The 27,986-nt window shown below is 44.3% G+C and overlaps 1 protein-coding gene across 1 annotated transcript in view; it reads right to left on the reverse strand.

Moving 5' to 3' along the window:
• AHNAK2 (AHNAK nucleoprotein 2) overlaps positions 1-26,625 on the reverse strand; it is a gene marked incomplete at its 5' end in the record, with an annotated part of 74,637 nt that extends 48,012 nt beyond the window's left edge. Inside the window, one exon of the mRNA XM_082284239.1 lies at positions 26,571-26,625. Within this exon, the coding sequence (XP_082140365.1) occupies positions 26,571-26,625 (55 nt within the window). The remainder of the gene's footprint in view (positions 1-26,570) is intronic.
• Between the last annotated feature and the right edge of the window lie 1,361 nt (positions 26,626-27,986).

Raw genomic sequence — 27,986 nt, forward strand, 5'->3', positions numbered from 1 at the left:
TGAAAGTATTTGGGGAATGTTTAATGACATTTTTGTGTTCTTGTAAATTATTTGCTTTCAGCTGATTTTAGAAGCAGGCATAGAGGAAGCTCAGCTCATATCAGGAAACATCAGCAACTGAAACCACCAACTTTCTCGTGATAGTTTCACAGATCTTCATCTTACAGACCTTCCAATAAACTCACACACACAGAATCACAGAACAATTAAATTTGGAAAAGACCTCCCAGATCATCAAGTCCAACCTTTGACCTAATACCGCCATGCTCACTCTTCAAGCAAAAAAAAAAAAAAAAACCACACCAAAAAAACCCCAAACCAACCCAATCTTTTGGATGTTTATCTGATGTGAGGGAGAGCTGCTAACTTCTTTGGGGTTATCAAAAGCTGATCTCTAGCTAATTTTAAAGATATTGATGCCTAGTCCCACTAAGCCATTTTTGCCCTTCAGAATACAATGCAAGCATCAGTTAAAGCCATTCCTGCTGCATGGAAAAGTTACTATTCCATTTGCTACCAAACTCTAATAATTTTTGCTCCTGCATGCATGTCCTTTGAGTTTCTTCTTCTTAGGCTAAAATTCACATTTTGGAATTTGCTCCTCTGAGTAATTGTGCTAAGGCCAATTCTTTGGATTAAAAAGTGAGTGATGTGAGGCAAGCGAAAGAAAAGTTCCTGCATGTGTTTATTTGAGGGAAAAGTAGAGCATTGTGTCTGGCTGACAGTCAGAGGTCCAGGACCTGGAGCAAACCACACAGCAAGTAAGTGAAGAGAGGACCTGTGGAAACCTGAATGACATTTGATTCCTAGGGCTGGTATGGAGTATGGGAATCCTAGGAAAAGTGAGAATGCCTGGACTAATAAAATGTGTGAGCTTTCAGGATGCCCTGAAGGTGGAATATTTTATACCTATGACAGTTTATCAGACTATTTAGATAGGACCTGTGGAAATGGGAAGAAGTATGTGCAGCTTGAAAATGTTGTTTTTCAGTGCTGGCTGGCTGAAGCTGCAAACACACCACAGTTCAAAGGGAGAGAACTGGGAGGTCAGCGGGCAGGTAAAAGGTATTTAAAATCAGAGGGCTGCATGGGTAAGAGCTGCTCCCCTGATTCTGTGAAAGTCAGGCACAAACCACTGCTATCAAAATCAAGTGGTGCTTGCTCTCTTAACTACAGAGAAGAAACAACATTTGCCCAGCAGTGAAGAGCAGTTCCTGCAGCTTTGGAGTCTCGAGAATTTATCAGCAAGCTTGGAAATCATATAAACCTTATCTCCTTGTTTGTGTTTCTGAAAAACAGATAATTCTGCCCCCTGAAGACACTGCTATCTTTATTAGGCAGATGAAGTGGACTTGGTGCCTGCTCTTCTTCAGGCACTTGCATTCCTGCTCCATGGAATTTTGCTGGGATTTGGGCTGTTACCGTGGCCTGGGACTCACTCCCTTGCAGAGCTGCTGTCCCTGACTGATAGGTCCTCTACCAGTTATCTTGGCCTATTTATTACTTACATGCCATAGTAACTTCAGCATATTTTGACTTGTTTCAGTCACTCTGGACTACACATTTGGTCATCCCCGTCTTTGACAGAAAACTGCAGACCCATTCTCTGCAATAATTAAGCAGTTACTTTCAGATATTTGGCTAACTGTAGTCTCCTTTCAGGAAGTAAACATGTTGGTAGGAAGTATTTAGTATGTGAAAGGTCCTCTCCTAGCCTGAGGTTTTGTTTTCCAATATGAAATAATGAATTCCAGCCTTGACTCTGAAATCCGGAGTGAGATGAGCAAACACGTTGATTTAGCAAATTTTCGTTGGAGCAGGCATAACCCTCCTACACTGGGGCTAGGCACAGCTGCGGGTTATGCAAAGGACCTTTCTTGCCACAAGGATGTTGCCTTGATTTCTGTAGCATGTGGAGAGATGGCAAACTACTTTTGGTCAGGTTTACTCTTGGCTCCATTGGGAACTGAACCCCCTACCTTGCTCAGCGCTGCTCCACCACTTGGCTGTGGAGGGAAAAGCCTGCTGGGCACACTGGAAGTTACACCTCAGGGAAGCAACAAGGCAGCAGTTGTTAGCTGGTGTTGTCAGGAAAGCAGTTTGTTGGTGCACTGGGGGTCAGGGACGTGGCAAACTGCCTGAGAGCAAGCGCTCGCCCTTGCTGGGTCTGCCTGTGCTGATGCAGAGAGCCAGGTCCCCTCCTCGCTCCAAACAAGGTTACTGGCGAGGCCTTTCACAGCCTTACTGGTTCAGATTGAACCTGCAATACAGAGCCCAGTAACACAGTGAGGTGCTTCTCCAAAGGTGAAAACCCTGGGTTTTTTCAGGGCATATTTTGCTGTTCCCTAATGTAAGCAACATTATGGTATGCAAAAATAGATGTAAAAAAATCGATTGAATCTATTTACTCAAACATTTACTTAGATTCTAAGCGTTCATACCTTTCCAATACACTGCCCTATATTCTCATTATTTAGGTCTCTGAATGTGAGGAATCCTGTAAAAAATCTTACTCTAATCACTCAGTGTTCTACATTTGCATAGGATGAACTGACTTCTTTGCCCAAGTAGAAAACTTGAGGAAAAAAGACAACCCAAAGCTCTGTGTATATCTGGAGGTTCAAACCAAGGGAATATACATTCCTGTGGCTTCGTGTAAGGCATGACATCCCAGTAAGACCCTGATGCTCCCTCCATTCACAGTGACAACATTAAGTGAAGTGCCTGTGAGGTTCATGGTGTGGCTTCCTGCAGAAAGGTGTGTCCAAGCAGGGGGCACTGAACCCCCTGAAGTCAGCGGGAGGTTAACTCAGATTGCAGCTCTTCCCATAACCATGCATTACAGACTGTTGGATTTTGTTTCAGTGATGAGCTTCAAGTACAGCCAAAAGCGAATAGAGGCACGTTGACCTCATAGTTTTGTGAATACAGATTGAGCGTCCAAGACAATTAAAAGCAGGGAATACGTGCCATCTCCAAACCCCTGGCGAGCCACTGCCAGAAGTTACCGCTGCCCCGTCCGACTGAAAAGACATTAACACCCGCTGCAGAGGAGGTTGGAAGGCAGCCATCCCCGATGGATTGCTTATGAGCACTGACTAGAGTCAAACTGACTTCAGTCAGAGATTTACACAAGCCTCATAATCTAATAGTAGAGTTTACTTTACGAGAGTGCCACACCAAAGATAGTAAAATGCAGTTTTAGCTAACAAATCTACATGCTTGCACAGAAAAGCGACAGCCATCATGGAGCATGTCAGCACTGCGGAGCGCCTGGCGCAGATTTATAGTTTTCAGTTTATTGCTGAAGAGTTATTGTTAACTCCATTGTTATAGACTTTCTGCAATTAAGGGTTCCAGTCACACTTATCATTTTTAAACATAGCTAATAAAACCCAATAAATCCTGAGATGTTACAGGTTTTCTCATGCTGTTAAACAGCTGAAACTTTTTTAAGCTGGATTTTTAACCTGCGTTAGGATAGATTTTGGAAGTAAATTGGCTCTTGTTAGCTGCTTTAGTTCTAATTTGCTTGGATCTGCAAAATTTTGTGTAGTTTTTCTTTGTTATAGTAAAAGAAAGAGTGAGGCAATACTTAGACCTTTTCCCTCATGCGTGCAACAGGTGATCATAAGCTAAGTACTGTATCTCTTACAAGTTACCTTCCAACCTTCTGTGTTTCTTGTGTCATAAATTATAAAGAATAATGGTTATTTTTGTTTTAACAATGAGTTTTGGTCTTTTCTCTCACATGAGTAATGTTTTCTCTCTTTTCTATTGAGGCTTTGAGAAAACAGACTTTTCATTTTCTCTACAGGTGGTTACAGTTATAAATTCTACTTCTGTCCATCTGTATTCACATCTTCAGAAAGATAGCAGGATACATGGATGGGGCACAGAACCTAGGCAGGTGGACAGAATAATTTTACCCTGCATATTTCCCAGCACTTTATGAACTAGTCTCAGCAGCCTTGCAGTGAGCACTTCCAGGATCCAACTTCTACTGACAAGGTTATGGATCTGCTTTTTAAATGCTTCAAGGTTAACCTTAGTCTCAAATTCCATGAACATTCAGAGATCCTAGTGCCAAGTCAGTATATTATATGAGATATATATATATATGTTTCGAATGGTATCTATTTAGATATAATATCCACAAAAATAGTATTCCTCTTATAGGAGCAGAGATACTATAAAAATCCAGACATATCTAGGGGAAGAACAAATAACAGAAAAGTCATATTCATCAGAAACCAGCCTCACTGTAAGAAACTTGCTCTTTGCACCCTGCAATTCATTGCAACAATTGGAACTGGCTCTTTGCACTACAAAAGAGTTTCACTATCTTTGAGATCGTCCCGATGGGTTAAGTATACAGACAGAGGAAGTAAGAAAAACAACATGCGTGATCTGTAATAGAGATTACTGAATGGAGGGGTGTGTATACACTAAGAACCAACATCCCTCTGAAAGCTTTGGGAGGCTTAGAGGGTTGAAACCCCCTGCGTAAAAACGTGGATCAGAAACTTTTTATCAGGGTGAACACATTTGTTCATCCCGGATCTCACCTCTTCCCATATTCAAGAAAGAGGCAGAGCTTTACACCAGGTGGGATGCACCTTGGTTGAAGCCCTGGGCATACTCTCCCCCAGCAGTATCATTTACACACAACATCTTCAGGTTTCGCTTATCAAGTACAGCAGCTGGGAACATTATGTTCTTAAAATTGGAAAGCCCAGTTTCTGTACCAAAGGACGCAAAATGCTCACGCCCACACCTCTCTGCATTTTTTAAAGCCCATCATCTACTGTAAACTTTTGCAATCTGCATCAGAGATTTCAAAGAAAGAAAGAAAGAGAGAGAGACGTTTGGGTTTTAAGAAAAAAACTTACCAAAAATAACTGAAGTTCTCTAAAGTTGCCCTGAAGTTGAAATAGCCCAGAACACCAGTGCAGAGCCTGCCTCAAACTCTCTCTCTTTCTCACTCCCCCTCTCTCTCTCCAGCAATTGGAAGGAGGGCTGTGCAGAAATTCAGCAAACAATTTTCCTTCTATGTCGACCGGGGCGTTCCTCACGGGCAGAAAGGGGATGGCTAAGCCTGGGTGAGGCTCGTTGCTATCCCCAAGCCAAAGAGCACTGTCGCAGATTACACAGCCTGTGAAACCCAATCCCTTTCTCTGCTCAGGCAACAGCTGTACGGCTTCAGCTGAGGCAGGAGCAGGGGATAGACCCCGGGCTTGTTGCTGGTCAGGCTTTCCATGTTGGGGGACGCTGAGGAATAGGGGCACGGGGGTTTCCGTGAGCTCCGTGGCTTCTCCCAGCTCGCTGCCTACAGCTGCAGGGCGCTCGCAGGGTGGAGATGCGGGGCAATTTCCGCGGGACTGAAAGTATATGGGATGTGGGCGCCCGCGCAAAACAAACATCTCTTTTCCTGAAATTCATTCCCAGCCTTGCTTCAGGACATAACTGGGTAATTAACGTTGTATGGATTAGTAAATTCTCATGCAAGCATGCACACACGCAGGATGCAGTCTGTCAGCCTGTCGCAACACCGTGGTTCAAACGGGCTTCGGGGCTGTTCCAAGGTCCTCTCTAGGTTCCTTTTTCCTTGTCACTTTTAGTCAGCTGTTTGATTCTTTCCGAAAACCCCCTGAATGCTGAGCTGACAATTCTTACACCAAGTGAAGCGCTATGGTGGCTCTCAGGGTGGGAGTGCCAGTGCTTAGCGCTGCCTTCATCCTGTCCTGATATTCTACACTTGAGGGAAGCTGCTTAGCGCCAGCAGAAGTGGATTTATGAAAATTCCCAGCCCCTCCTCTCACCTGTTTCTATTTCTCCACCCCATGTAAAGGAAAGAAATTTCTAATACAGCTGATTCCTCCCTCTCCCGGGAATTCCACCGATCCTTTGACTCCTCCCCCCTGAAGCTTTAAAAAAATCACAGCAGCAGATTTCAGCCCGGGTTTCCGTGTTTCACAGAAGGATTTGGCTACTGATTTGCATTCTGTCAAATTGGGGTGAGGTGAGAGAGGGTGCAAAATACAAACAACATATAAGCAGCCCTGGGAGTGTCCTGCAATCTCTTCAGCTGCTTTGCCAATATCCCAGAGCAGGTAAAAAACACTCCAGCCAAAAGAGAAGGAAAACCCCTGTGTTTACAGAGCAGCCTCGTTTCACGTCGAGGCAGATGCTGTGCTGCAGATTGTTATGCTGTTGGCTCTGAAGAGATTTTGATACCTGAAATTCTGCAGATGTTGGGTTTCTGGACCCAAGTTTAGAACATGTGCACATGGTTTCCACAAAGGGCTTTTGAAAATATAGAGGGAAAACTGGGTGTATAGCTCTGATTCCATCCTATATGCGTACTCAACACAGGCATTTTATGAAAACTGGGTCTTAAGAGAACCACAGTCCTTATTCTGTACTACAGCCAATTCTTTAACTTGTGCAATTAATGTATATTACTACATCTAATTATACATTATGTATTAATTACAGAAGATCACATAATTTAGAAATACTATATGTAATTTTATTTAGTTAATAAACAGTTTTTCAGCACATGAACTGAATAACACTTCAGAAATTTTGTCTATTTACTATATGATTATATTGTATATCTGTAAAAATAAATAATATATAATCACATATAATGTGTGATTACATACTATGTATATAATCATATATAATTAATATAAATATGTTGTGAAGCAGTATGCAGTTCACACGCAACCTCTATCTTCCTGTGAGTGTGGCATCCACATCAAGAATTAAAAGCAGAGGTTGGCTGTGGCCACTGCAGGGAGGAAATGCTGGGAAGGAGGAAGAAGAGACGATGGGACAGTGTCAGCACAGTGGAAGTGAGAAAGTGGCACATGGAAGTGTTCAAGGCCAGGCAGGATGGGGCTTGGAGCAACCTGATCTAGTGGAAGCTGTCCCTGCCCATGGCAAGGAGTTGGAACAAGATGGTCTTTGAGGTCCCTTCCAACTCAAACCATTCTATGATTCTGTGTTTCAAGCAAGATGTCCCGCAGCTGGCTCAGGAATGGAGGTGGCCAGAAGCAATGAAGGTTTCCTGAAGTGCAGTCAACAGCAGTAAAGTAAACTGAGATGTCTGGGAATGGGAGCAAGACCTTGCTAAGAGCTAGCTCAGGCTTGCTCTGCTGCCATCCCTATTTCCATGCACTGTCTTTAGGAGGTCCAGCCTTTCTGAGCTGTCTTACAACATCCTGACAAACAACATATATTTTTAGAAACAGACATGCAAAACAAGAAGCTCAGCCTACAATGTGGATTGATGTGGGGACAGTTCATTTGGATGCAGAAATCTGGCTCCTACCTCCAGCGCGAGTGGTGCCAGCAGCAGCACTCCAGCAGGGCACAGGCTGTGGGGTGGCAGCAGCTGCAGTGTGCTCCATCCCCACTCAGTGCTGCATTTCAGCTGTCTTTGCTGAATATATGGATGGGTGTTGTTTTGATCTTTTAAGAATTTTTAAAGCCCACATGAGACAAAACCCTGGCTAAGATGAGGTAAGACAACTGTTTGTCCATAAACCTGGAAGAAAAGACTCTGTTAGTTTTCATGGTATTGGGAAACCTACATTCACTGTCACTGGTTTTTCCAGCTTCATCTCGGAACTGAAGATGTAAGGCTGGATGTCTGAGCACTGCCCTGCTGCTGTGACTCCTGTGAAGACAACTGCTGTGTCAGAGATTTATCCCCACACAACTTCAAGCCTAAAACCTCCCCTCTTGTCAACAAAGAGAACCTTTGCTGTTCTGGGACTGTCAAATTATTTCAACATTATTTGACTGACAGGAATTCATAATGCTCACTTGGTTCATTTTTAAATATGTATCAAATCCACTGTTTGTCTGCTGAACTACTGAAAAAATGCTATCAGACTGATAATTTCCCAATTCACCAAGTGATTCCAGTATTCAGTGAGAATACTCCAAACAGCCTTTGTGTTTACTCTTCCTGACAGACATCTAAACATTAAAAGATAAAGCTATTTGAGTTATGCTGCAGCAATATTAAAAAATATTCTTCGCTGCTCTACTGCCTTGCCAGGGAGCACCATTGTATCTCACATTTCTCTACCCCACATCTAACCCCATTTCCCAGCTTGCCTGTGTTACACTGTTGTTTTCTCTACTCTGTTCACAGGTAAGGCTGCAAGCACACAGTTGAATGACACAAGCTTTCTTTTACTAGTGCTATTCACATCCTGACCTGTGCATGGACTCATGGTAGACTTACGCATAAGGGTGTGCTGCTTTAGTAGTAATTGAGAAATGAGATGAAAAACAACGGGAATGTTCTTGTGTTTTCTTTGGCCCAAAGTGAGAGAGACAACATGTTCCATGAGATTATACTAATGCATGCTCTGGAACACGAATTCCTGTACCTTAGTGTGGAGGATGCAAGGGTGATCATTTCTATTCTTTTTCCTTTTTAGCAGTTACAAATCTTCAGGTGTTTGGGGGAAAAATATGAAGCCACAAATCTCCACAAGTAGATAAGACTGGGTTGCAGAGAAGACCAGATAAGAAAGCAAACTTGTCTGCACAATTCAGAAAGGAGTTAAAAAACTGAGGACCTCCAGCTTAAAGAGAAATGTGCTGCCAAGAGAAGGAACCATTAGAGAAAGAAAAAGGAAGGGAGAGAAAACAACAATATGAACTCAAGATGTAGAAGAGTGGATGGAACCGAACATCAGACTGGCAATGAGAGGAATGAATGGGTGGAGGCATCTGGCCACCAACTCTCAGTTCAAGCCCAGAGGAAGAAAAATGTAACATTAATCACCAATTTACAGACCTCTCCCATGCTTTGTCTCCCCTGACTGCATTTTGTTACGACACAGGAATGCATATATTTATCTATTTCACAGTCAGTTCATTTGAACTAAAAAGGTATTTAAGCCACCCACACAAACTTCCTCTGAATTTCTTCTCTTTTGCAATACATAAGCCATTAATTTGATTGATTTGCTTCAACATTTTTTTGCATAAAACTCTTCCATTTGCAGGTAGACATGCAACCTCACAAACAGAGAGAGAGCCAGGTATGGAAATGAGGTTCCATCACTGCCTCTTTTAAGAAGCCTCCCGGTTGGACTCAAAGACCTCATTCTGAAGTTAGTCAATTCAGATGAGTTCCCCCCAAAAAAGTGAATGGGTGTCATTCATGTATCTTGTAACCTAACTGAAGTCTGTCCTCCAAATAGATTGGTCTTTTCATCTGAGAATTTACTCAAAAGAGGCTCCAGTGTCTACCTGCCCTTGGCAAGTTCTACCAGCACTACCTGCTTGCTGCACTGACACCAAGATGCAACTGATAATATTTTGTATAGAAGGAGGTTTCTCCTTTGTGAAGATAAATAAATGTCAACTCCAGGTATCCAGGTCTGGAGTAGTAAAATCCAAACTCAAGGCAAAATAACCCAGACAAACCTGGGGAGGAGTTGTCTCTTTTCAGAAATTCAAATATTCTCTTTCAGGATGGCTAAATATTTTTTTTTTTCATTTTAGTGGTTAATATTGTTGGTGAAGGAAAAAAAAAAGGAAGCTAAAAATGCAGATCTGCAACCAGCATAAACAAAAACCCCACCAGCAACAGAGAAAGCATTATTTAGAAATGAAAGAAAATGAGACATTTCCAAGAGCAATCCTTCCACTAACAGGAGGACAAGGAAAAGGAAACTAATTCACTCTGCACAGTTTCTTCTATTTTGTCCTCGGGCATATACTCCATCTCCCTTTGTCCCCCAAATGCATTTCCACTGGCCCTGAGAGTGCTTGCATTGACCTTCTGCAGCCAAAATAGCTTGGACAGAACGAACCAGAAAAACAGGAGCCAGCCAGAGCAAGGGGCAACGCAGCCATGGCCACGGACCTGGGGGAAAACTGCTATAATTAGCAAGGCTCATACAAAACCCACGGCACTCATGGAGCTGCTGCCTTCCTGCCCTGCTTGTTGCATATTAAATCATTCAGAGAAGAGGGAAACAAAGCCACGGCCTGCAGAACTCTTCACACGCCCTGTCCTGAGGGGTCACCTCACCATCAGCACCCTCCTCCGCTGCTGCTGCTGGACATCCATCTCCAGACTGTGCTCTGGAGGGCTTTAATTAAAAATTAATATTTACTCCATGTTCCCCATAGCCATCTCGTTCCCTGCTCTCTGCTGTTTTCAGTTCCCCGCCCAACTGGAATTCAGAGCTGGCTGACCGTGGACCTTTATTATTTTACCACTTTAAAATCTGTGACGTTGTATGAAAAGCAGACCTGGGCTCCTCCCTGAAAAGTGAATATTAGTGACAAATAGCGAACAGGAAGAAAACAAAAGCATCTCTTCCAGCTGGAAAGATAGGTGTTAATTACCCGTGAACAACCTGTTTGTACTAGGTGGTAATACTCAAGCACCTGAAAAAAACTTGTTTGTAACAAACTGTTTTTCTTTCTGCAATGTCATTAGGTTGCCTTAAGCACTTTTCTTTCCACAATTCTGGTACTTCTGGATATCACGAAGTCAGTAAGTTTTTTTGTTTCGAAATCCAGGGGGAAAAACGCCCTAGGGACTGTCAAAGTATGAATACAACATTCACAAACTCTCCATTTTCAATCGTTTACTGAGTAAAATATTTCTGAAGTACGTTTAAGCATCTGTGTGACATTTGTTATATTTGATCGAGACACTTTTTTCCTATCAAATTGAAAGCTGAAGGATGTTGCCACCGATGTGGTATCATATAAAATAATTTTAAAAGATCTCATATAAAAAGCAGACATCAATAAAAGCCAAGTATAATTATCAAATGTAGTAGCTCAGATGCCATTGAAAAAAGCAGAAGTTTTCATCTGCTGTAGCAAAACACATTTTAGATGCTTCACTAAAGGTTGGGTTTTTTTCCCTTTTGCTTTTTACCCGTCCCGGTACGGAGTGGCATAAACTCTTGTTTTTTGTGGGTGCTCGTGTGGTTTACGACATTCCAGCTGTGGAAATGCTTCTCACTGAACCCTCCCTTGTTGTTTTTCTCTCCAGAGCCTTAAGAAAAGTTCTTAAACAAAGATCTTAAAATAAAAGAGTCCTGGCAGATGATCTCACGATGTGCCCTGGGGTTTCCATGGCATTTAGCGAGCCACCAGTGATTAGTACATTTGTCGAAGGAGTAACTGGTAACTGCACTGAAATAATCCCTTTATTCTGGCTTCGGGGTCCCGATGAAACCTGCTCTCGGCGATGGGAGGGACCTGGGGACCTGGCTGTGCCCACGCAGCCCCACTGAGGAAAGGGCTGTTTGCTGGCAGTGCCTCTGGGCACGGGGGGACATTTCTTACAGTTACCTCTTTTTTGACAGTGTTTTAACCTAAGCCCTCACACCAACCTGGAATACCACCTGTTACAGGATTACTTGCAGCTGTTTCTGGGTCCTGCTTGGTGGGCAGGAGCTGGCAGATGCTGCCTTTGACAGCAAGCAAGAAGCCCAGGTGAATGGGAAAAACAGGAGAAACTCCCTCAAGTGGGATCAAGAAAGCACCAGCTCCTGTCTTGCTAATAAAATAAACTGTTTTCCTCCAGATGATGAATGCTCACCCTGTTTTGCCCCTCCGTTGCAGGGGCACAGAAGGAGTCTGGGGATTAAGGGAGGGTGTTTCACACACACAGGGGTTGCTGTGTGTCCGTGGCTGGCACACACCACCATGGAAAAACTGGGTCAGTGCTGCTGCTGTGCCTGAGACTCGGTGTGCATCTTCAGGGCGTGGGCTGGGACAGAGAAAGGACTCAGCAGATGACAATGGGGCTCAGTGTTTGCCGTACAATGTCAAGAGCACAGCAGGGTTTATTTCTTAACGAAGTGAGTCACTTGATTGGTATCAAGTATCTGTTAAGCTGAGTGACGGGGCGGATGCGAATGTTAGAGGACGTCGTTTTAAATATACCATTCACCACTCTGGACTGGCTTGCGCTGTGTAAACAACATCAGTGAGAGATGGAAATACATTAGGTTAATTCCATCTGGGGTTTTGAAGTCTCCTGCTTCCTCACAGAGCTGAGACTGCTTTTCCAACAACATGAAATTCACCTCCAAGCCCTACATCCCATCACAAAAAAACCTTCCCTTGGAAAGGGGAAAGCCAGACGTACAGGGTAAGTAAAATCAGATAATCAGCACAGTTATCTGACTTCTGCATCCCAGCTTACTCAGCTGAACTGGCTCGCTGGTGCCAGTTCAATTAATTTCTGGGCATAGAGCAGTGATAGGGGATAGAGTCACCCCAAGGCACCCAGAAAGGAAAACTGTGGGAAACAGCAGCCAAGAGGGAGTAAGAAAATGCCTCCACAATGCATTTGTGATGCCATTGGCTTTATCCTGTGCAATTCCTATAGCTGGAATTAAATCTTTGGGCTTTAAGGGTCTTGGCATATGTATGTTTTGATTTCAGGCCTTTTCATCCCATTTACTGTCACTGAGATCAGCTGTAGTATTGCCTGTGACTTTTAATGGAGGCAATGTTGAGCCCTTTAATGCTTCATTCCTGACTTTCTCCCGCTGAACAGCAGAGGAAACAACAGGAATCAGCCTCAGTCAGGGGTGAGAAATACTTCATGTTGTCTTTTTCACTGTGCCAGAGAAGGGTAAAATATTGCTGAAACTTGTGGACTCCTCGATACATATCCAGAAATTGCATTTAAACACTGATTGATGCTCCTGGAAAAGAAAATCGGCTTGAAAGGTGTGAACAGGATTCAGTTGGGTTCTGTTGAAGTGCTCAGCTGTGGGGTAGCATTTGTGTGTGAAGTGGAGGAAGGAGCCCTGCTACCTGTGACACACAGAAAGAGACCTTTCCACACCACTGCACTGGTGCCTTTGAGTTCAGCTGCCAACCACTTGGTCAGATGAAGAAACCCAGCATGTAATAATTAATTCGTCCTAATTTTCAGTGATGCTAATGGTAAACAAGGTCACTGTTCAGTCTTGCACAGCACATGTTGCTGTGTTGGTTCTGGCTGCAGTTGCCAATAGATAGGAATCAATGAAGTGAGAGAAAATAGCTCATATTTTTTTAAAGGGAGACATTATATATATTGTGGAGTTTTGACAGCAGAACTGCTCTCAGTTGCTGATGCAAACCCTATAAATATAGGCTGAGAAGAAAGAGCCCAAAATGGGTCAGGAGCAGAGAAGAGGATTTATTCTGAGATCACAGCAAACTGAACACTGCCAGCAGTGAGTCCTGTTCTTCCACAATCTGTTATCACACAAATGCTTGTGTTTTCAGTCTTTCTTTGCTTACAAATAAAAGTATTTTAGTTTTATTTTTCCTTTAAAAAGATATTGAATGTATTTGGGGAGTAGGAGAAGAACTGAATCTTAAAGATTTTTATACAGTGTTCATGAAAGGATTTGGATAGCTAAATCAGGAATTACTGATAGTTTAGCTTTTTATTTGTCTTTTTTCAAATAAGAAGTTATGTTATCAATTAAAAGAATCCCAAGATGTACCTGGATTGACCAGTGACAAAATACAACAGCAAAATAAATGGAAGAAGGGATTTAGCTCTGCTCTTTTCTACCTCATGCTTGGCCAGCTTAATTGTTTAAACACCTTTCTTTTTAAAATATGGGGAAAAATGTCCTTAGAAGTTTCTTTATTTGAAATGAGTATTCCTGTGGATGAATGGTTAAGACAGAAGTTAGCTTCTAAATTTCTAGGGAATTTCTAAAATGTATTTTTTAGCCGCTGTTCAGTTCTTGCTCAAGGAACTCGAATGGAGGCTGTAGTGCTCCTCTTGGTATCACTTGGGTGATCCTTCCTCCTCACATGGTCCTGAACTCCCTCCAAGCCCCTCTGGCAGCTGCAGGATCCTGCCTGGACTGGGCTCTTGCCACATCCCAGCCCATGATTCTGAGTAATATGAGTGACTCAGGAAACAAACACATGTGACACCTCACAAGCAGCTCTGTGAAGGCTTCCAATTTCACACTGAACAGACACATGACTCATCACCTTGTGCTGATGGCTTCCGATGTAGAGAGTGGTTCCGTTAAGCAGCACTGGCCCTACATATCTCCAAACTCAAAATCCTGGTTTCAGGAAACTATTCCTTTTCCAAATATTCAACATATACATGACAGAGGAAAAGGTGTGATAGAGAAATAGAAAAGCAGAACTGCAAGCATCACCTGCTCAAGTCTGATTTGTTAGTCCTTAATGAAGATTTTTGGATGCAAGAAGAGAAGCAACTTATCCTTTAAGCAGCATCCATGAATGAGAAGGATGCTGAGTGTGACAGCACAGGTCCTGCAGTGACATGGCTAAACAGCCCGGGGTTAGTCCTCGGGCTGCCTTTTTCTTTTACTGAGGGCAATGAAAGGGCTCAGAGTGTCTTGTGATAAACTACTGCCTGGAGCCCATTTCCATCTGTTATTGTTAGCACAGCTGAGTATTGTCCCTGTGTTAAAGGGATCACCCATTACTCCGGGCTCCCTGCATGACTCAGCTCCTGAGTGCTATTTCGGGTGGCAGAGGGGAGAAGTTGCCAGGCTGGCATTCCCTCCTGCTTTCTTTGTGGAAATAGGATGTGGCTCTGCACGACAGGCGTTGGTGCTCTGTGAACTGTCTGAAGGGCTTACACGGAGCGCAGCCGTGGCCGTGCGCTCTGATATTGTTGATGGATTATAAACGATCCATTATCCACCCGCTTGAGGAAAGCCAGAGGAATGGAAAACTAAAACGTGAAACTAGTGAGCACAAAACCGAGCAAGTGATTCATGCTGTGTGGAAAACGGGCCTCACTGGGTGTAGGCCTGTAGTTCTGTAGAATTAAGTACAACCACGGTGTCTAATAATTTATCTCATTTACAGCAACGTTTGTCTTACACTCGGTTCTCAAAAATGCCTGGGCACAGTGCATGCACCATGGGTGAGCCTTCACCGTGTCTGCTTCCCCAGGTGCCTTTCAGCCCCACAGATGGCAGAGGAGGAGGAACTCTGTTCTTCTCCTGTGAGCAGGCAGATAAGGGGACAGAGCAGATTTTGCTTAGCACACAAGCTCAGTCTAACAGCAATTAAAGCAGATTTGATTTGGTTTGTATTCCCTCTCATCTGCAGTTATGCTGGGTTCAGAGGGTTTCTCGTTCACTCTCTTTTCTGAGCCCTTCTCATTGGGGAGTTCAGTGAGAAACATGAACACCACCACCTTGCTTCCTGCAGAGCTGCGGGAGGAGCTGGAAGGGCTGGGCACATTGCAGAAGGGTGCTCAGCTTTTCCACCATGACCCCCTCAGAGACAGCTTTCTGCTCACCTTGCTTCCATCATTTTCAGCTCCAAGACTAATTCTGGAAACACATCCATAATGCTGTGGCCTAGGACTATTCTTTCTCTGCATTAGAATATTTTTATAGTCCATTTTACCAAGGAAACACAGCAGAAAAGCTGCAGATTGGCTTTTTTTGATTATTCTCTCACTTCTTGCTGAAAAGTTTCTCTCATCAGTCTGCTGAACAGGGAAATTTCAACAGGGAAAACCAAATTAAACACAGTTTATACTCAGATATAAAATTCTCACTCAAAGAGAAATGGCTTTTTTTTTTCTCTTGGGAAAAAAATTAATTTCCTCTCCTGGATTTTGAACTTTATTCCTTTCTTACAGATCCTTTGATGAGAAATGAAGGACCCATCAACCATCTCCAAACTGATCATGCACCACAGAAAACCAAAAGCCCTTGGAGGTGGCAGGAAGTCCCCAAGCATCAAACTGAAACTTTAAAACTGGTGAAGGAATGAAGGAGTGAAACATCCCAAATGCCCAATTAGTCAGTTTTATTAACATATTGTGTGTGGTCTCTGTGAAAATCTGGCCACATCTCACAAACTCTAAGACCATCACAAAGATGTTGCATGTGCATACCCCATAATAAAGCTATTAGAAACCCAAGAGGAGTTTTCTAGTGTGAGTCATGATACTCAGGAAGAGATGAGGCAGGGCAGCCAATTCACTTTTCAACAGCAGCACGAGCCCAGCGCAAAATCAGCAAATCCAGATGACCTGGATATCGCACACAGAGTTTTATTTACAGCCTCAGAAATGCCTAAATCTCAACCAAGCTGCAAATCGAACTCCCTGCACTGATTTGGAGGCAGGAGGGAAAGTGCAGATGCAAGCAACAGCTTCAAAGGTTTATCTGTAGTTTGTAGCACCCACCTGACTCTCCAGTAAACTTGGAGAGTGCAGGACCAAGGGTTGTGAGACAAAGGAGTTGAGAACATGGATGAATTGGTCCTCACTAACTGCACAGAGGAGAAGGAGTGAGACCTTAGAAGACATCTTGAGAAAGAGATTAGTTTCAGGTACAGCATTAATCTTTCATTTTCTTAGTTTATACTTTTTTAATCTCAAGGAGATTTTGGCTTTTAAGAAGGGAACAAGTTACAACAGAGCAGCACTGCAGAACACCCTTGGGGTGCCTATGAACCAGAACAGGTTTGGGAATATGCAGCTCAAGGCCCACAGTTGTCATCCAGGGAGCTGCAAAAAGGAAAGTTGCCCTGACAGATGTTACCTACAGCCTTCCAGCAAGGCCACCCATTAACACTGAGAAACAGTTTATGGAGAACAAAGTGACCAGGAGCTGGGCAGAGCAGAACAGTGCCAGGGCCAAGATGCAGAGAACACTGGGTATGCACTTCAGATAGAGCCAACATGAGACAGACAGGGGCCTGAAGCAGCCTTTCCTTCCCAGCTATGGCAGTATTTTCTCAGTTCATTGGCCCTGCTTGTTCACTCCTTAAAACTTCACTGTTTCTGGACAGAACATGTCCTTACCAGGAACACCCATCCCTTGGGGCGGGAGAGGATGGCAGAACACCAGCCTCTGCTTGGGATCAGTCCTGCAGATGGTAGAGGTGGAGAGAGGAGAACAGCAGGCAGGAATTATGGCAGGCTGGAGGGATTAAGATTAGGTACATGTTCGACCCATCCAAGGCTCAGCCAAGGAGAGCACATCTTCACCTGGACTGAACAAGAAGCATGGTGGAAGCTTCCAGGGCTCTTGGAGGCAGATGCCAGCAATACAGAAGAAGCTGTAATTTAATGTGTGGAACAAGGAGGGAGAGAGTGTTGGAATGATGGGTCTAGTGGGAAACAATCCTCTCAGGAGTGTAGCTAGGATTTGCCCCTCGTGCATTTTCTGCCCACCACAACAGCATTTCACAAATCCTCTAGCACACAAGTTCATGGAGAAGAGCCTAGAGGAAGATTTTGAGCATCTCTTAACAGTAGATGAAGTAATTGGGTGGTAAGATTTTTATCCAAGGTGTCTCCAGTGATGACCAAACAACACAATTCCCATTTTAGACCCCAAATGTTCAATGACTGATCAATACACAGAAACCCACAGCTGGTGATTTCAAAACTATTGTTATTTCCCTGGAAAGCCTGGAAATCTCTGACTGCTGAGCAAATAATTTTCACTCATGAAAGATTTAAGCTTTGTCGAAGTGGCGCTTTGCCAGCAGAAAGAGAGGCAGTGCACATCAAAAATGCTGCTTTTAATTTTGGCTGTACCTGCTGACCCTGACCTGGTGACAGATGGAACACACTGAATGTTTCATAATGCATAAATACTTTGTCCCTCTGCATAGGATGGACTCAGGACTTCTCATAGCATGACACACTGAATGGCCACTCTTTCTCCTGTACCTGCTGGCACCTCACAAGGCAGCTAAAAGCTGATTTCAAAGCCACTGCTCCTGCCTGGGGGTCCCATAGCCCTTTGCATCCTTCTGGTTTTTATTTCAAAAAGTGCCATTGTGTGCTCATTCTGAAAACAGGGCTATCCCTCCGGTTTAGGCACATCCATGAGTTTGCCCATCTCATCAGTGATCACAAGTAATGAAGGACAAGCATAGCTGGTAGAAATAAGGGTGTAGTTACAGGCTTTTGCATCAAGTCACACCTTCCCCCTAACCTCTAGGCTGAGAAATCTGTGCATGCTCCAAATCTGGAGAGGTGTCAGTCAGACTGAGTGTGCTGAAAGCCAGTATGGATAGATGCCTGGTTTAGGACCTTTCCATGATCCTTTGAAGTATCCATACAAGGCAAAACAGCAAGAATTATGAGAAAATTGACACCCTCAAGCAAAGACAGACTTTTATTCTGAAAAAACTACTTAAATGCAATCTGCTGCTGTGTAATATATATGCCAGAGGGACAAAATATGGTGTAAAGTAAGATCTCAGCAAGCTGAGATCCAGCTTACATATTTGGCCTGTTTAATCCAAGGATGAAAATAATTACGCAAAGTCAGTCTAAGCAATCCCAGAAGGATTTGAGCATACAAAACACAGTCACTGCAAGAAGCGGAAGGAAGGGAGAGCTTCACCAGTTTTAGCTCCCCTTGGCTTTCCTACACTTGTGTGTGAATTTGGCCCAGAAAACTGTCTGGCACTGGGGATGGTGATCATTCATCCTCTCTATTTGCACAAGAATGTGGGAAGGGCTTAGAAAAAACTCCTCTTCTCCCATCTGGGGGTCTGGGTGGGTGCCAGTACATTCAATGATGCATAACCATTTCAAGAAGCTCCTTGCCACTCTCTATTTTGTAGGCATTTGTAAAGAAAGCAAATGCACATGCCCCAGCAGTACGTTGGTTGCTCTGTCAGGATAGGGGGTATCCTACTTTTCTCTGCTTGTCATGACAGCAATACGAGGCAGAAAGGGAATAAAATCAGGTCACATCTAGCACACATCCAACAAGATTTTCAAACCCTGGCAGCCGGGAAAAAGAGAGAGAAGAAACTTACAACACAGGTAGAAAGTCTTGATGTGGTGTGTGCTCAAAGAAGCCAGAAACTACATCTTCTTGAGGCCACCAGGTGCCTCTTCTCCTGCACATCAGCAGCAAGGCAGAGGAGGCAAAGCAACAAGATGTGCTGCAAGAAGCGAGCTCCTACCTGGAAGCCATGGGCAGGTTTTGGTCCCAGTGTCCCAGCTGACAGCTGTCCCTGCTGTGACAGATGAGGTGCTTTGGGTCATTCATGCTGGCCCAGGTCCCAGGGTGGGGCCAGCAGGGCGGCTTTGGCTCCAAACCCCGCCTCACATCATGTGAGCCCTTCACTGCAAGGTCTTCCCAAAGGGTGCTCCTGTCTCCCATGTCTCTGGGAGCCCTCTTGAGGAGCCTCTCTGCGTGTTGAGCAGCAAATTGCAGCCAGTCTGCCTCGCCTTGGAGTGCTCGCCAAGGCTTTGTTTGTTTTCTCTTCTGTTTCAAACATCCTTTGTGCCTTTCTGGCTCAGCTAGTTAGCTAGAATGCTCAGCTTCTCCAGTTTTTAAGTGCTGCCCAAATAATAGTTGGTCTGACGTAGAGAGACTTTAAAGCCTGGGCTGAAGGTGTGCTGAGTAAGGAAGGTGGTCTCTGCCAGTGGCAGGTACATCCAGCTGATATAGAGAACATGAGGGAAGACACAGCGGCTTGGGGCCAGTATCACTGTGGGCTTTGTACCTTGGTTTCTGCAGTGCCCTGCAGCCAAAACTGCCACATCTTTGCTCCTGATCCTGGCACAGATCACTGGGTTAAGGTAACAGAGAGGAAACCATCAACACCTGCAGTTGCAGGAGGGGTGGCTGGGACGTAAAAAGGATGACACCACAAACTCGTTGGTGCAAGGGAACATCTCCAGGGCATCCTCAGCAGCCATAAAGAGTGGGAAGTCTGAAAAAGAGGCACCTGGGGAATGGGAGGAACTGCTCTGAGACTACTCAGAGGGAGAGGTAGGAGAAAGACAGAAAGGTCATGTATAGCCAAGAAAATCAGGAAGAAAAGCAGCCTTAGATATTTGGAATTGTTCTATCAGATGGACCATCAAACTGTATTTTAAAGGTTTGTCTGAGCTTGACTATTTTTACAGCTCCATGATGCCACTTATCTTTACCTACCACAAGGCAGTTTGTCCAGGGGTTAAAACTGCAGCTTCCAGCCATGTGGCAGCCTGTTGTAATCCGCCTCTATTACATAACCCAGCAAATATTTTGCTAAAGTTCAGTTTAATTGCAGGATTGATGGTGCTGAGAAGCATATTCTCCTTCATGAATTTTTCCCCTTTGGAAATCAGGATAGAGACATGCAAATGGCAGTTTTTTCTCTGCTTGCCCAATTCAGTGGCCAAGAAAAGGCACTGTGTTCCCCCTCGCACCAGTCATGTTTTGCTTCTCAAGGAAAAGGTTAACATCTCTCCTTTCCCTACTTCTCCTGCTGTGGCAGGAGATCAGAGTGCAAGAGACAAACATGACACAAGTCAAGCAAAGAACTAGAAATAGGGTAGGGAGGAGGTGACTTATCCTTAGTCCAAATTAGGTGGAGCCCAGCTATTCTTGTGCTGTTTTGCTAAGGTTGCTCTGGATTAAGAGAGGACACAAAAGGGAAGGGACGGAGACAAAAAAAGTTTTGTTATTTAGCTTTTTCCTGAGACTGTTTATAGCTTGCTTGACATCATTTAATGATCATTCATGGCAAAGCTTTCCTAGGCTGTTTTCTTCCTCCTCCCTTTAATGCCACTGTTGCTTTTCTGATAATGAAGGATTTCTGTGGCTCTTTCCAAATCTCATCTTTTCTCCTGCTCCTCCTCATGTGCTTCTCTCTTCTCATCATATTGTTAGCCCTTCTGTGTAGTACAGAGAACAGCTGTTGGAAGCTCAGAAATGCTGACTGTAGGCCAGATCACCAATTGCTCTGTTCTTCACAACAACTTGAGATCCAGCTCTTTCAGATCCATGCTGACCCACCTTTTCCATCTTTTTCCATAGATTCTTTTAATCCTTTTTGTTTTTCTAATCATAGCTGTAATCTTCATTTACTAAAGCTTTTTGTGGTCCAGCTACCTTTTCCAGTTACACTAGTAAATCCAGAGTAAATCTGCTGGTGTAATTGGGATCATACGATATGAGATGACTGTAGCTTCCAGGAGCCAGAGCCAAAACCAATGTCACCATCGTCAGCATCTTTCTCACTGTTGTTTCCAATATCAAAGAGAGATTGTAGTCTGGGAATGAACAGTGATACTGATCATCAGACTTGGAGTTAGGTTGCATAATTTACCTACTTCAATCTTCTCCAGATGCTTTTCAGCCATTAATTAAGTATAGGAGCCCAACAAAGACAAGGGCTATCATTTTCAGGGTGAGGCACTAAGAAAGCAGCAATGTTCTCAAAGGCACATACAAAGAGTCCCCTCTGGCTCTGTGGTGAAACGCCATGTTGATTTTATTGGCTCAAAATCAGCAATAGGAGTAAAAAAAAAAGTCCCTGTCTCTTGTCCATGTCCTACCAGAATGTTGATCCCACTGGGAAAATGGGTGCCAGGTGCTGAGTCTTTCCCATGCCACAGTTGTGTCAAATTTGGGGTTGGTGTTTTGTTGAATAGGGTCAGAGGAAATATAAATGTCTGTGACAAGCCACTCCATATGGCACTGGCTTCACTGTGGCTATCACATTTCCCCTTCCAGCCCATGGCAGCAGGCTTCCAGATCCCTCAGGACTTGGGGATAGATTTCCCCCTTTCATGCTGCTGCTGAGTCCCAAAGGGATTTACTTATATTGGTCACCAGTCCAAGCTAAGCACAGCTTTGGTGCTACCAGACCTTGAAAACAAAAGTGTGGAGAACCTGATCTGTTCTGCATTCATCCACATTCACAGCACCTCTCCTGACACACATTTGATGCCACAGTAGCTTAAAGCATTCTGCTTCATGCTGTGTGTCATGAACTTTAAAAAAAAATAGAAGCCTGGAAAACTTCCCAGATTGTGCAGTGCATCTGCCTTTGTGCCCTAAGAAACGGGTGAGGGTGGTAGGGCTGTTTCCTTTACTTTTCTTGGCCCATAGCTGTGCATCATGTTCTCACACTGGGCTAGTCTGCTGGTCCATCCCAGCTGTGTGTTTCATTAAAAATGTTTGTATTGAGGTGAGATGGAGAACCCTATGGCAGTGAAGGACAGATGAAACAGTTTTGTTTCTTGTCTCTTATGTATTCTATCAACACAGCATTAAATGCAGGCAGAAGAGTGCATGTGTAGTGCACCTGTGTAATTTACAATTCATTTGCTAGCATTAATTTACTAATATTTCTCCCACAGTAATTCTAACAACCAGATAGATTATTTTTTTTTTTTGTACAGCCTGTTCTGACAGAGGAAGACACACTGATAGAAATCTAATGGTAATATTGTACTAAAGAAAACTGGAAGCCCAGCCAGGACTAATTACTCCAACCTCAGACCTGGCTGCTGTCTGCATGGCAAGGCTCTGTGAAGGCACATGGGCTGAAAATGGCCCAGGGAGAAAATGATCCTCCCGCAACCTCACTGCCAACCAAAACCCCGTGGGGATATCCCACTGCTCAGTAATGCAGCCCAGAGCACCCCACACATCCAGGTCACCCATGGGGGCTGCGCTGGCAGACACTACAGGACAGACGTGCTGGGGATGGGACTGTGGTTGGGACAAGGGTGCGTGGCGCTGTGCCATGGGAAACACGGAAGCGAGGAAAACACGAGGTCCATCTGCACAGGACACTGGCCCTGGGTGACCATGTGTGCTGCAAGCTTGGATCCAGAAGTATTTTGCAGCCACTCCTCTGTATGGACAAGCCCAGCCTGGCTGTTTGTTTGAGTTTGTCTTGGCAGCGAGTCCCCACGTGGAACCAAGGGTGTCATTTATCTCCAGTGGTGGCAGTGCTCCCCACAACGAGGAGCAATAGCAGCAGCCCTGGAGGCCCTGGCCCGTGGGGGCTCTCCCTGGCCTTTGCTTCACATTCCTGCACCTCTCACACAGCAACAGGAGCCCTGGAAAAGAGGCTGCTGCAGCCAGAGTGCCTTGGACAGAAACAGATGGTGCACAAACTGCTGGGCGAAATACTTTGGTGCCCAGGGAGGAGCGCACTACCAAAGCGGACTTGAGATGTCTGTTGATTCTCCTTCCTTCTTGAGTTTTTAAAATGCAGCAGCAAAGAAAAATCAACATTTTTCAGCTGGTTTTGGTTTGCTGCTGGGGTATGTCCCTTCCTCACATGAATCAGAAGCTGTGGCAAACACAATGTGCTGTGCCTCTGACGGGTACATACCATCCCCATTTCTTACAGCTTGATGGAGAACAGCAAACCCTTCATTGGACAGGGGATGGACAAAGAAAGCCTTGTTGCCTGTGGGGCTCTGTCATGCCGATGTTTCGTTTCCACTTGTGCTCATAAGTCACCAAAAAGCCTGTGCATACCCATTGGAAATAGAAGTGTGAAACTAATAACTAAAAATACAAACTCTGGAGGGAAGAAGATGATTCAGGAGGGAGGGAAAACTGAGAGAAGCCAGAGGATTGCAATTTACTGAGCCTGATTCATGATGCTGGCAGGGAGGTCTCTGCCAGAGCCAGATGAATCAGACTCCCTTTCATTCTGTGCTGTACCACAGTTATTTTGGTGTCACCATGGATAGAGCAAGAGTAGATATTGGGAAGCATTACTGGACAGAGAGTGTCTGCTGAAACTGAAACAGCTTGTCATCTCAACAATATACTCACCGAATGAAGTAAAAGGAGGGAAAATGAAATATGCTGATATGTCCTGAGAACCAGGGAGGGTGTTCTTCACCCAGGCTGGGAGTCTGGCTCCTACAGTTTTTGTTTATCTCTGTCTCTTAGTGGGGCTGGAATAGATGCTGTTGCAGCTCATAGTCAAACATCTTGAGAAAATATTTCTAAGAAATGCAACTGAGCTGACATTTTGGTTTAGATCTCAAAATTTGTGGACCATATTCAGCAGCTCATATGGTGGAATGGACACACAGCCTTTGTCATGGCAGACAAGAACAGAGGAGAGGAGGTGTTGCTGTGTTGTAGTGCCTTTCTGGATGGCACAGCTTGCAATGGAGCCCTGACCAGGGACTTCCACAGCTCCAGCTGATCTCAGGCTCTCAGGTGTGTTATTCTCACACAGTGCAAAGGTCAACCTGGCAGTTGCTGAAAAGCAGCAATCTTGTGGTCTAGATGTCCATTCAGCAAAGGCCTAAGGTACGTTTTATTTTGACCCTTGCCCCAATCTGGTGGCAATTAGGAGGCCATACACACTTGCTCAAGTGTCTTATTGATTGGGCTCTTTTAAAAATGGCCATTAGTTACTGGGGATTTAGATCATGCCCCAAAACATGGTAAAGATAAAGTTTAGAAAACATTTGTGCTAGAAAGACCTCTATATTTTAGGATTTGGCCAATTGCCACAGTTTGCTGATGGTGATGTTCTCTCCTCCTACTTATTTGTTGTTCTGACTCAAAAATTGTCCATGAAAAACATGTTCATCAACAACTGCAAAACACTCCCAGCCTCCTCCAGATGTCAGATCCAAGTGCATGCCTGTGCTTGCCTGGCTAATAAAGAAAACTGGCAAATTTTTGTTTATCTGTTTCTCACCTGTGTCATCATGACAGTCAGCTAAAGCAGGAGCAGATGAGTATAGCTGGCAGAGACAGGAGCTTACAAAACCAGCCTATTTTTAGCCAGCCTTCCTTCCATGCTGTGGAGGAAACAAGGCATTTAATATGCACTGCTTGATGTGGGATCCATGGTGTGGTTGTCCCCACCCTTGCTCAGATGATCCTGCCTCATCACCACACTGATATTCTTTTCTGAAATCCATACCACATGCCTGGGCAGCCAGCCAGCCTACCTGTCTGAGAAAAACAGAACTGCTTCTCCCTGCCACACCCTAAGCTCTGAGGATGATAACTCATTGTCGAGAAACATCGGCAATAACTGTTTGGAAAGCAGATGCCTGTCAAATTCCACATGCAACCATCTTTCCCTGCCTCATCCCTTCCCAGCACAGATCTTGTCAGAGGTGCCATGGCCCTGATCCTGCTCGACACCTCCCAGGTTGGTGCCATGGCATGACCCCGTGCAGGAGATGCTCCTCTTACATGTGACCCATCCCAGCATCCTTTTGCAGCATCAGAAAACTGGTACCAAAGAAATACCGACCTGTGTTCATGGCATGGGAGAACTTTGTTTCCTTAGCCAAAAAAACCCGAAGAAACCCAACCCAAACCTTTTGCTAATCAGTGAGGAAAGCCTGGGTCTGTGGAGTGCTCTGATAGTGTTCTGGTTGTATTTGTTTCTATTAGGTAGCACCTGGAAGTCCCAAGAATGTCTCTGATGTGGTAAATAGGAAGAGTAGCAAGAGCCACAAAACTAGTTTGTTTGCTAAACAAGTAAATCTGTGCAGGCAGACAAACATGAAGAAAATGCTACTACTGGAAAAGTCACATTTATAAAAGAAAATATTTTCACCAAAACTATGTCAAATGTATTTTGAATAAATCATATTTAAATACTGTCAGAGTGTAGTCCTAAAATATTTGCTATAACCTTATAGCAATTCAATTAGTTCATCTAATCACCAGGAAACCAGCAGAGTTATCTCTGCAAAAGATACAAAAGACTGTATCTTTTGCTGGGTGGAGAGGTATGAATTATTCCTTGAGTTGTCTCCTTGATTCCAGCAAGTCAACTTAGGCAATAATAGGACTCAGAGTCTGACAAGCAATTTCTGACTTTCCATTGTTATGGAAAATATAATCCCAAACTATTTACAAAAGAAAACAGAAATAATCGGGCATTAAAAAAAAAAAAAAGTAACTCCACTTTTAGACTATCGAAATCTTACAGACTCTGTTTTGTAGATTATAACTTCTACCAGAATAAATAGCGAGGAAATTTATTGCAGAATGTAGATAAACATTGTTTTTGTATATTTGAGAGAGAAAAAGATACTGTAGAAATTTCAGATTCTTGGCATTTTTGTAGACACAACTTTAAGACTACAAGTTGCTTGTTTTAAAACAGGTCAATCTCTGCATAAACTAAAGAGCAGATTTGTAATTTATTGATACTCTTCTGCCAGCTAAGCACTGTTTTGCATTACTCTTTAGACTCATTCCTCCAGTCATCACTGTTCTGCTTCAGCGATATTTTATATTAAAATGTGTATCTTTTCCCCTTAAAAAAAAAAAAAAAAAAAATTGCTAATTTCCTCCTGCTCTGCAGGGAAACCCAGGAAAATAAGCCCTGCTTCCAGAGTGCCGTGTTGTCCAGCCAACAGACCGAATACAGAACATAGGACACGTTGAATTTGCAAACATACACTGCAAGAAACAGCTTTAGCCATTGTAAATGCCGGGTGGATTGGATCATGCAGGAATCCTGCTACTCTGAGAAATAAAGGGCAAGCTCGTGAATTAAGGCATGCAACCCAAACCAGGTCATTTAGACACAGCTTGAATTTAATTTGTCTACAAAGTTAAATGCTTCTTTAAGCATAGCTTCGACACACGCAGGAAAGTTTAGAGGAGGTAACGACAGGCTTTTCTTAACTCTATTTTTCCTTATCTGATTCATGCAGCATCAGAGAAAGCCACACCCCAGCAGCTGCAGGGTTTGCCTGGGAGGCTGAGTGGCAGCGAGCAGAGCACAGGAAAGCAGAAGCAGAATACAGAAAAGTATAGAAAACGTAAGCCCACCACTGGCTGGAGATCCTTGCCAGTTAGGAAGAACTAGATGAAAGCAGTCACACATCTTGGTAGATTATGGTGGTACAGCAATAATAAGAGAGGAAAACTTTGTCTTTTCAGAGGATCCCGGTGCAGAATCAGTCCCAATCCAGAGGAGGAGACGGAGACTTTGTGATTCTGTGCTGCAGGAAAAGTGCAGCTAGACTGAAACTAAATGCTGACACACTCCTCAGCCTCTCAGTGAATATACATCCTTGGATGCCAACCAGATTATTCCGGGCTGCCCTGCATTGCATTATGCCTCACTGATCACTGCGTGCAGAGCTGGAGTTCAGGTCATTGCAGAGAGAGAAGAGGAGTGGTGAGGATGTTCCTTGCAGAGTCTGAACACACTTAGGGAGATTGATGAAGGCTGCCCGATTGGCTGCTGCACTCCCCAAGCTCCAGCGGAGAGGCCACGCTGACACGAGAGCAGAGCAGCCTCCTGGTGATGGAGAGAGCCAGGAGGAGTGGGGCTGGGAAGTGTTCCGCATGCCTCCCTGAGGAAATGCAGAGGAGCATGCAAGGAGGGTGAGCAGACCCTGGGATTTTACCTTCCCTGTGAGCAAGGTCTGATGCAACTGCTCGCCCTGAAATCAGCAGAAGGGAATCCCACTGATCTGCTTAAAATTACATTCTTAAACCCTGGACATTTATCAGCAGAAGGGGTTTGAGACACATCTTGGAAATGAACTTGTATTCATGGCCAGCTACTTATCATCACCAAGAATGAAAAATATATAAATCATACGTAGACTTTCTGTGTTGAACTTACTATAATGCTCAGACATTTCATTGGTTATTTTTAAAATACAGAGAAATCATGCTGCCCATTCCACATGTAACCAGCCTGGGGCCAAAACCAGCTGCTGAGCAAGAATGTGCATTGGGTCTGACCCAGTGCCCACTGGATCAACCAGACAAGTTTCCCTGATCCTAGTGGAAGCTGAGGAGAGGGTGAGAGCAGCCAGTGTGAGCCAGGAGGCCAGTGCTGCTAAAGACAGGGAGTGTGTCCATAGCATCACCCCTGTTTTCTGGCTGTGCATATGGCAGTGGTACTGCTAAATAGCACAGGGTGGGAAGGGATTCAAGGCTTTGTGCTAGAATTGGTCTCCTTGGCATTTATGGCAAGAAGGCAACAAGTGTGGCTGTACTGCTTCTGGCACCCACCTTAGATCATGCCCAGCCCTTCGTTCATCTTGAGGAGCATAACCCCCATGACACCAGTTAGCCTGGCCCCACCAGCTCTGTGGGGATTTTGGTGGGAGGTGACTCCCATCAGAAGTCAGGTCTGTGGACTTCCAAGGCCGGGGTTCAACTGCCATGGCTTTAGATGTCTGCAGAACAAAAGCTTCATGCTGTGTCCCACTGTAGTCAAAGGACTGT

This window comes from Coloeus monedula (genome assembly GCF_965178545.1).
Source record: "Coloeus monedula genome assembly, chromosome: 6".
Taxonomy (NCBI): domain Eukaryota; kingdom Metazoa; phylum Chordata; class Aves; order Passeriformes; family Corvidae; genus Coloeus; species Coloeus monedula.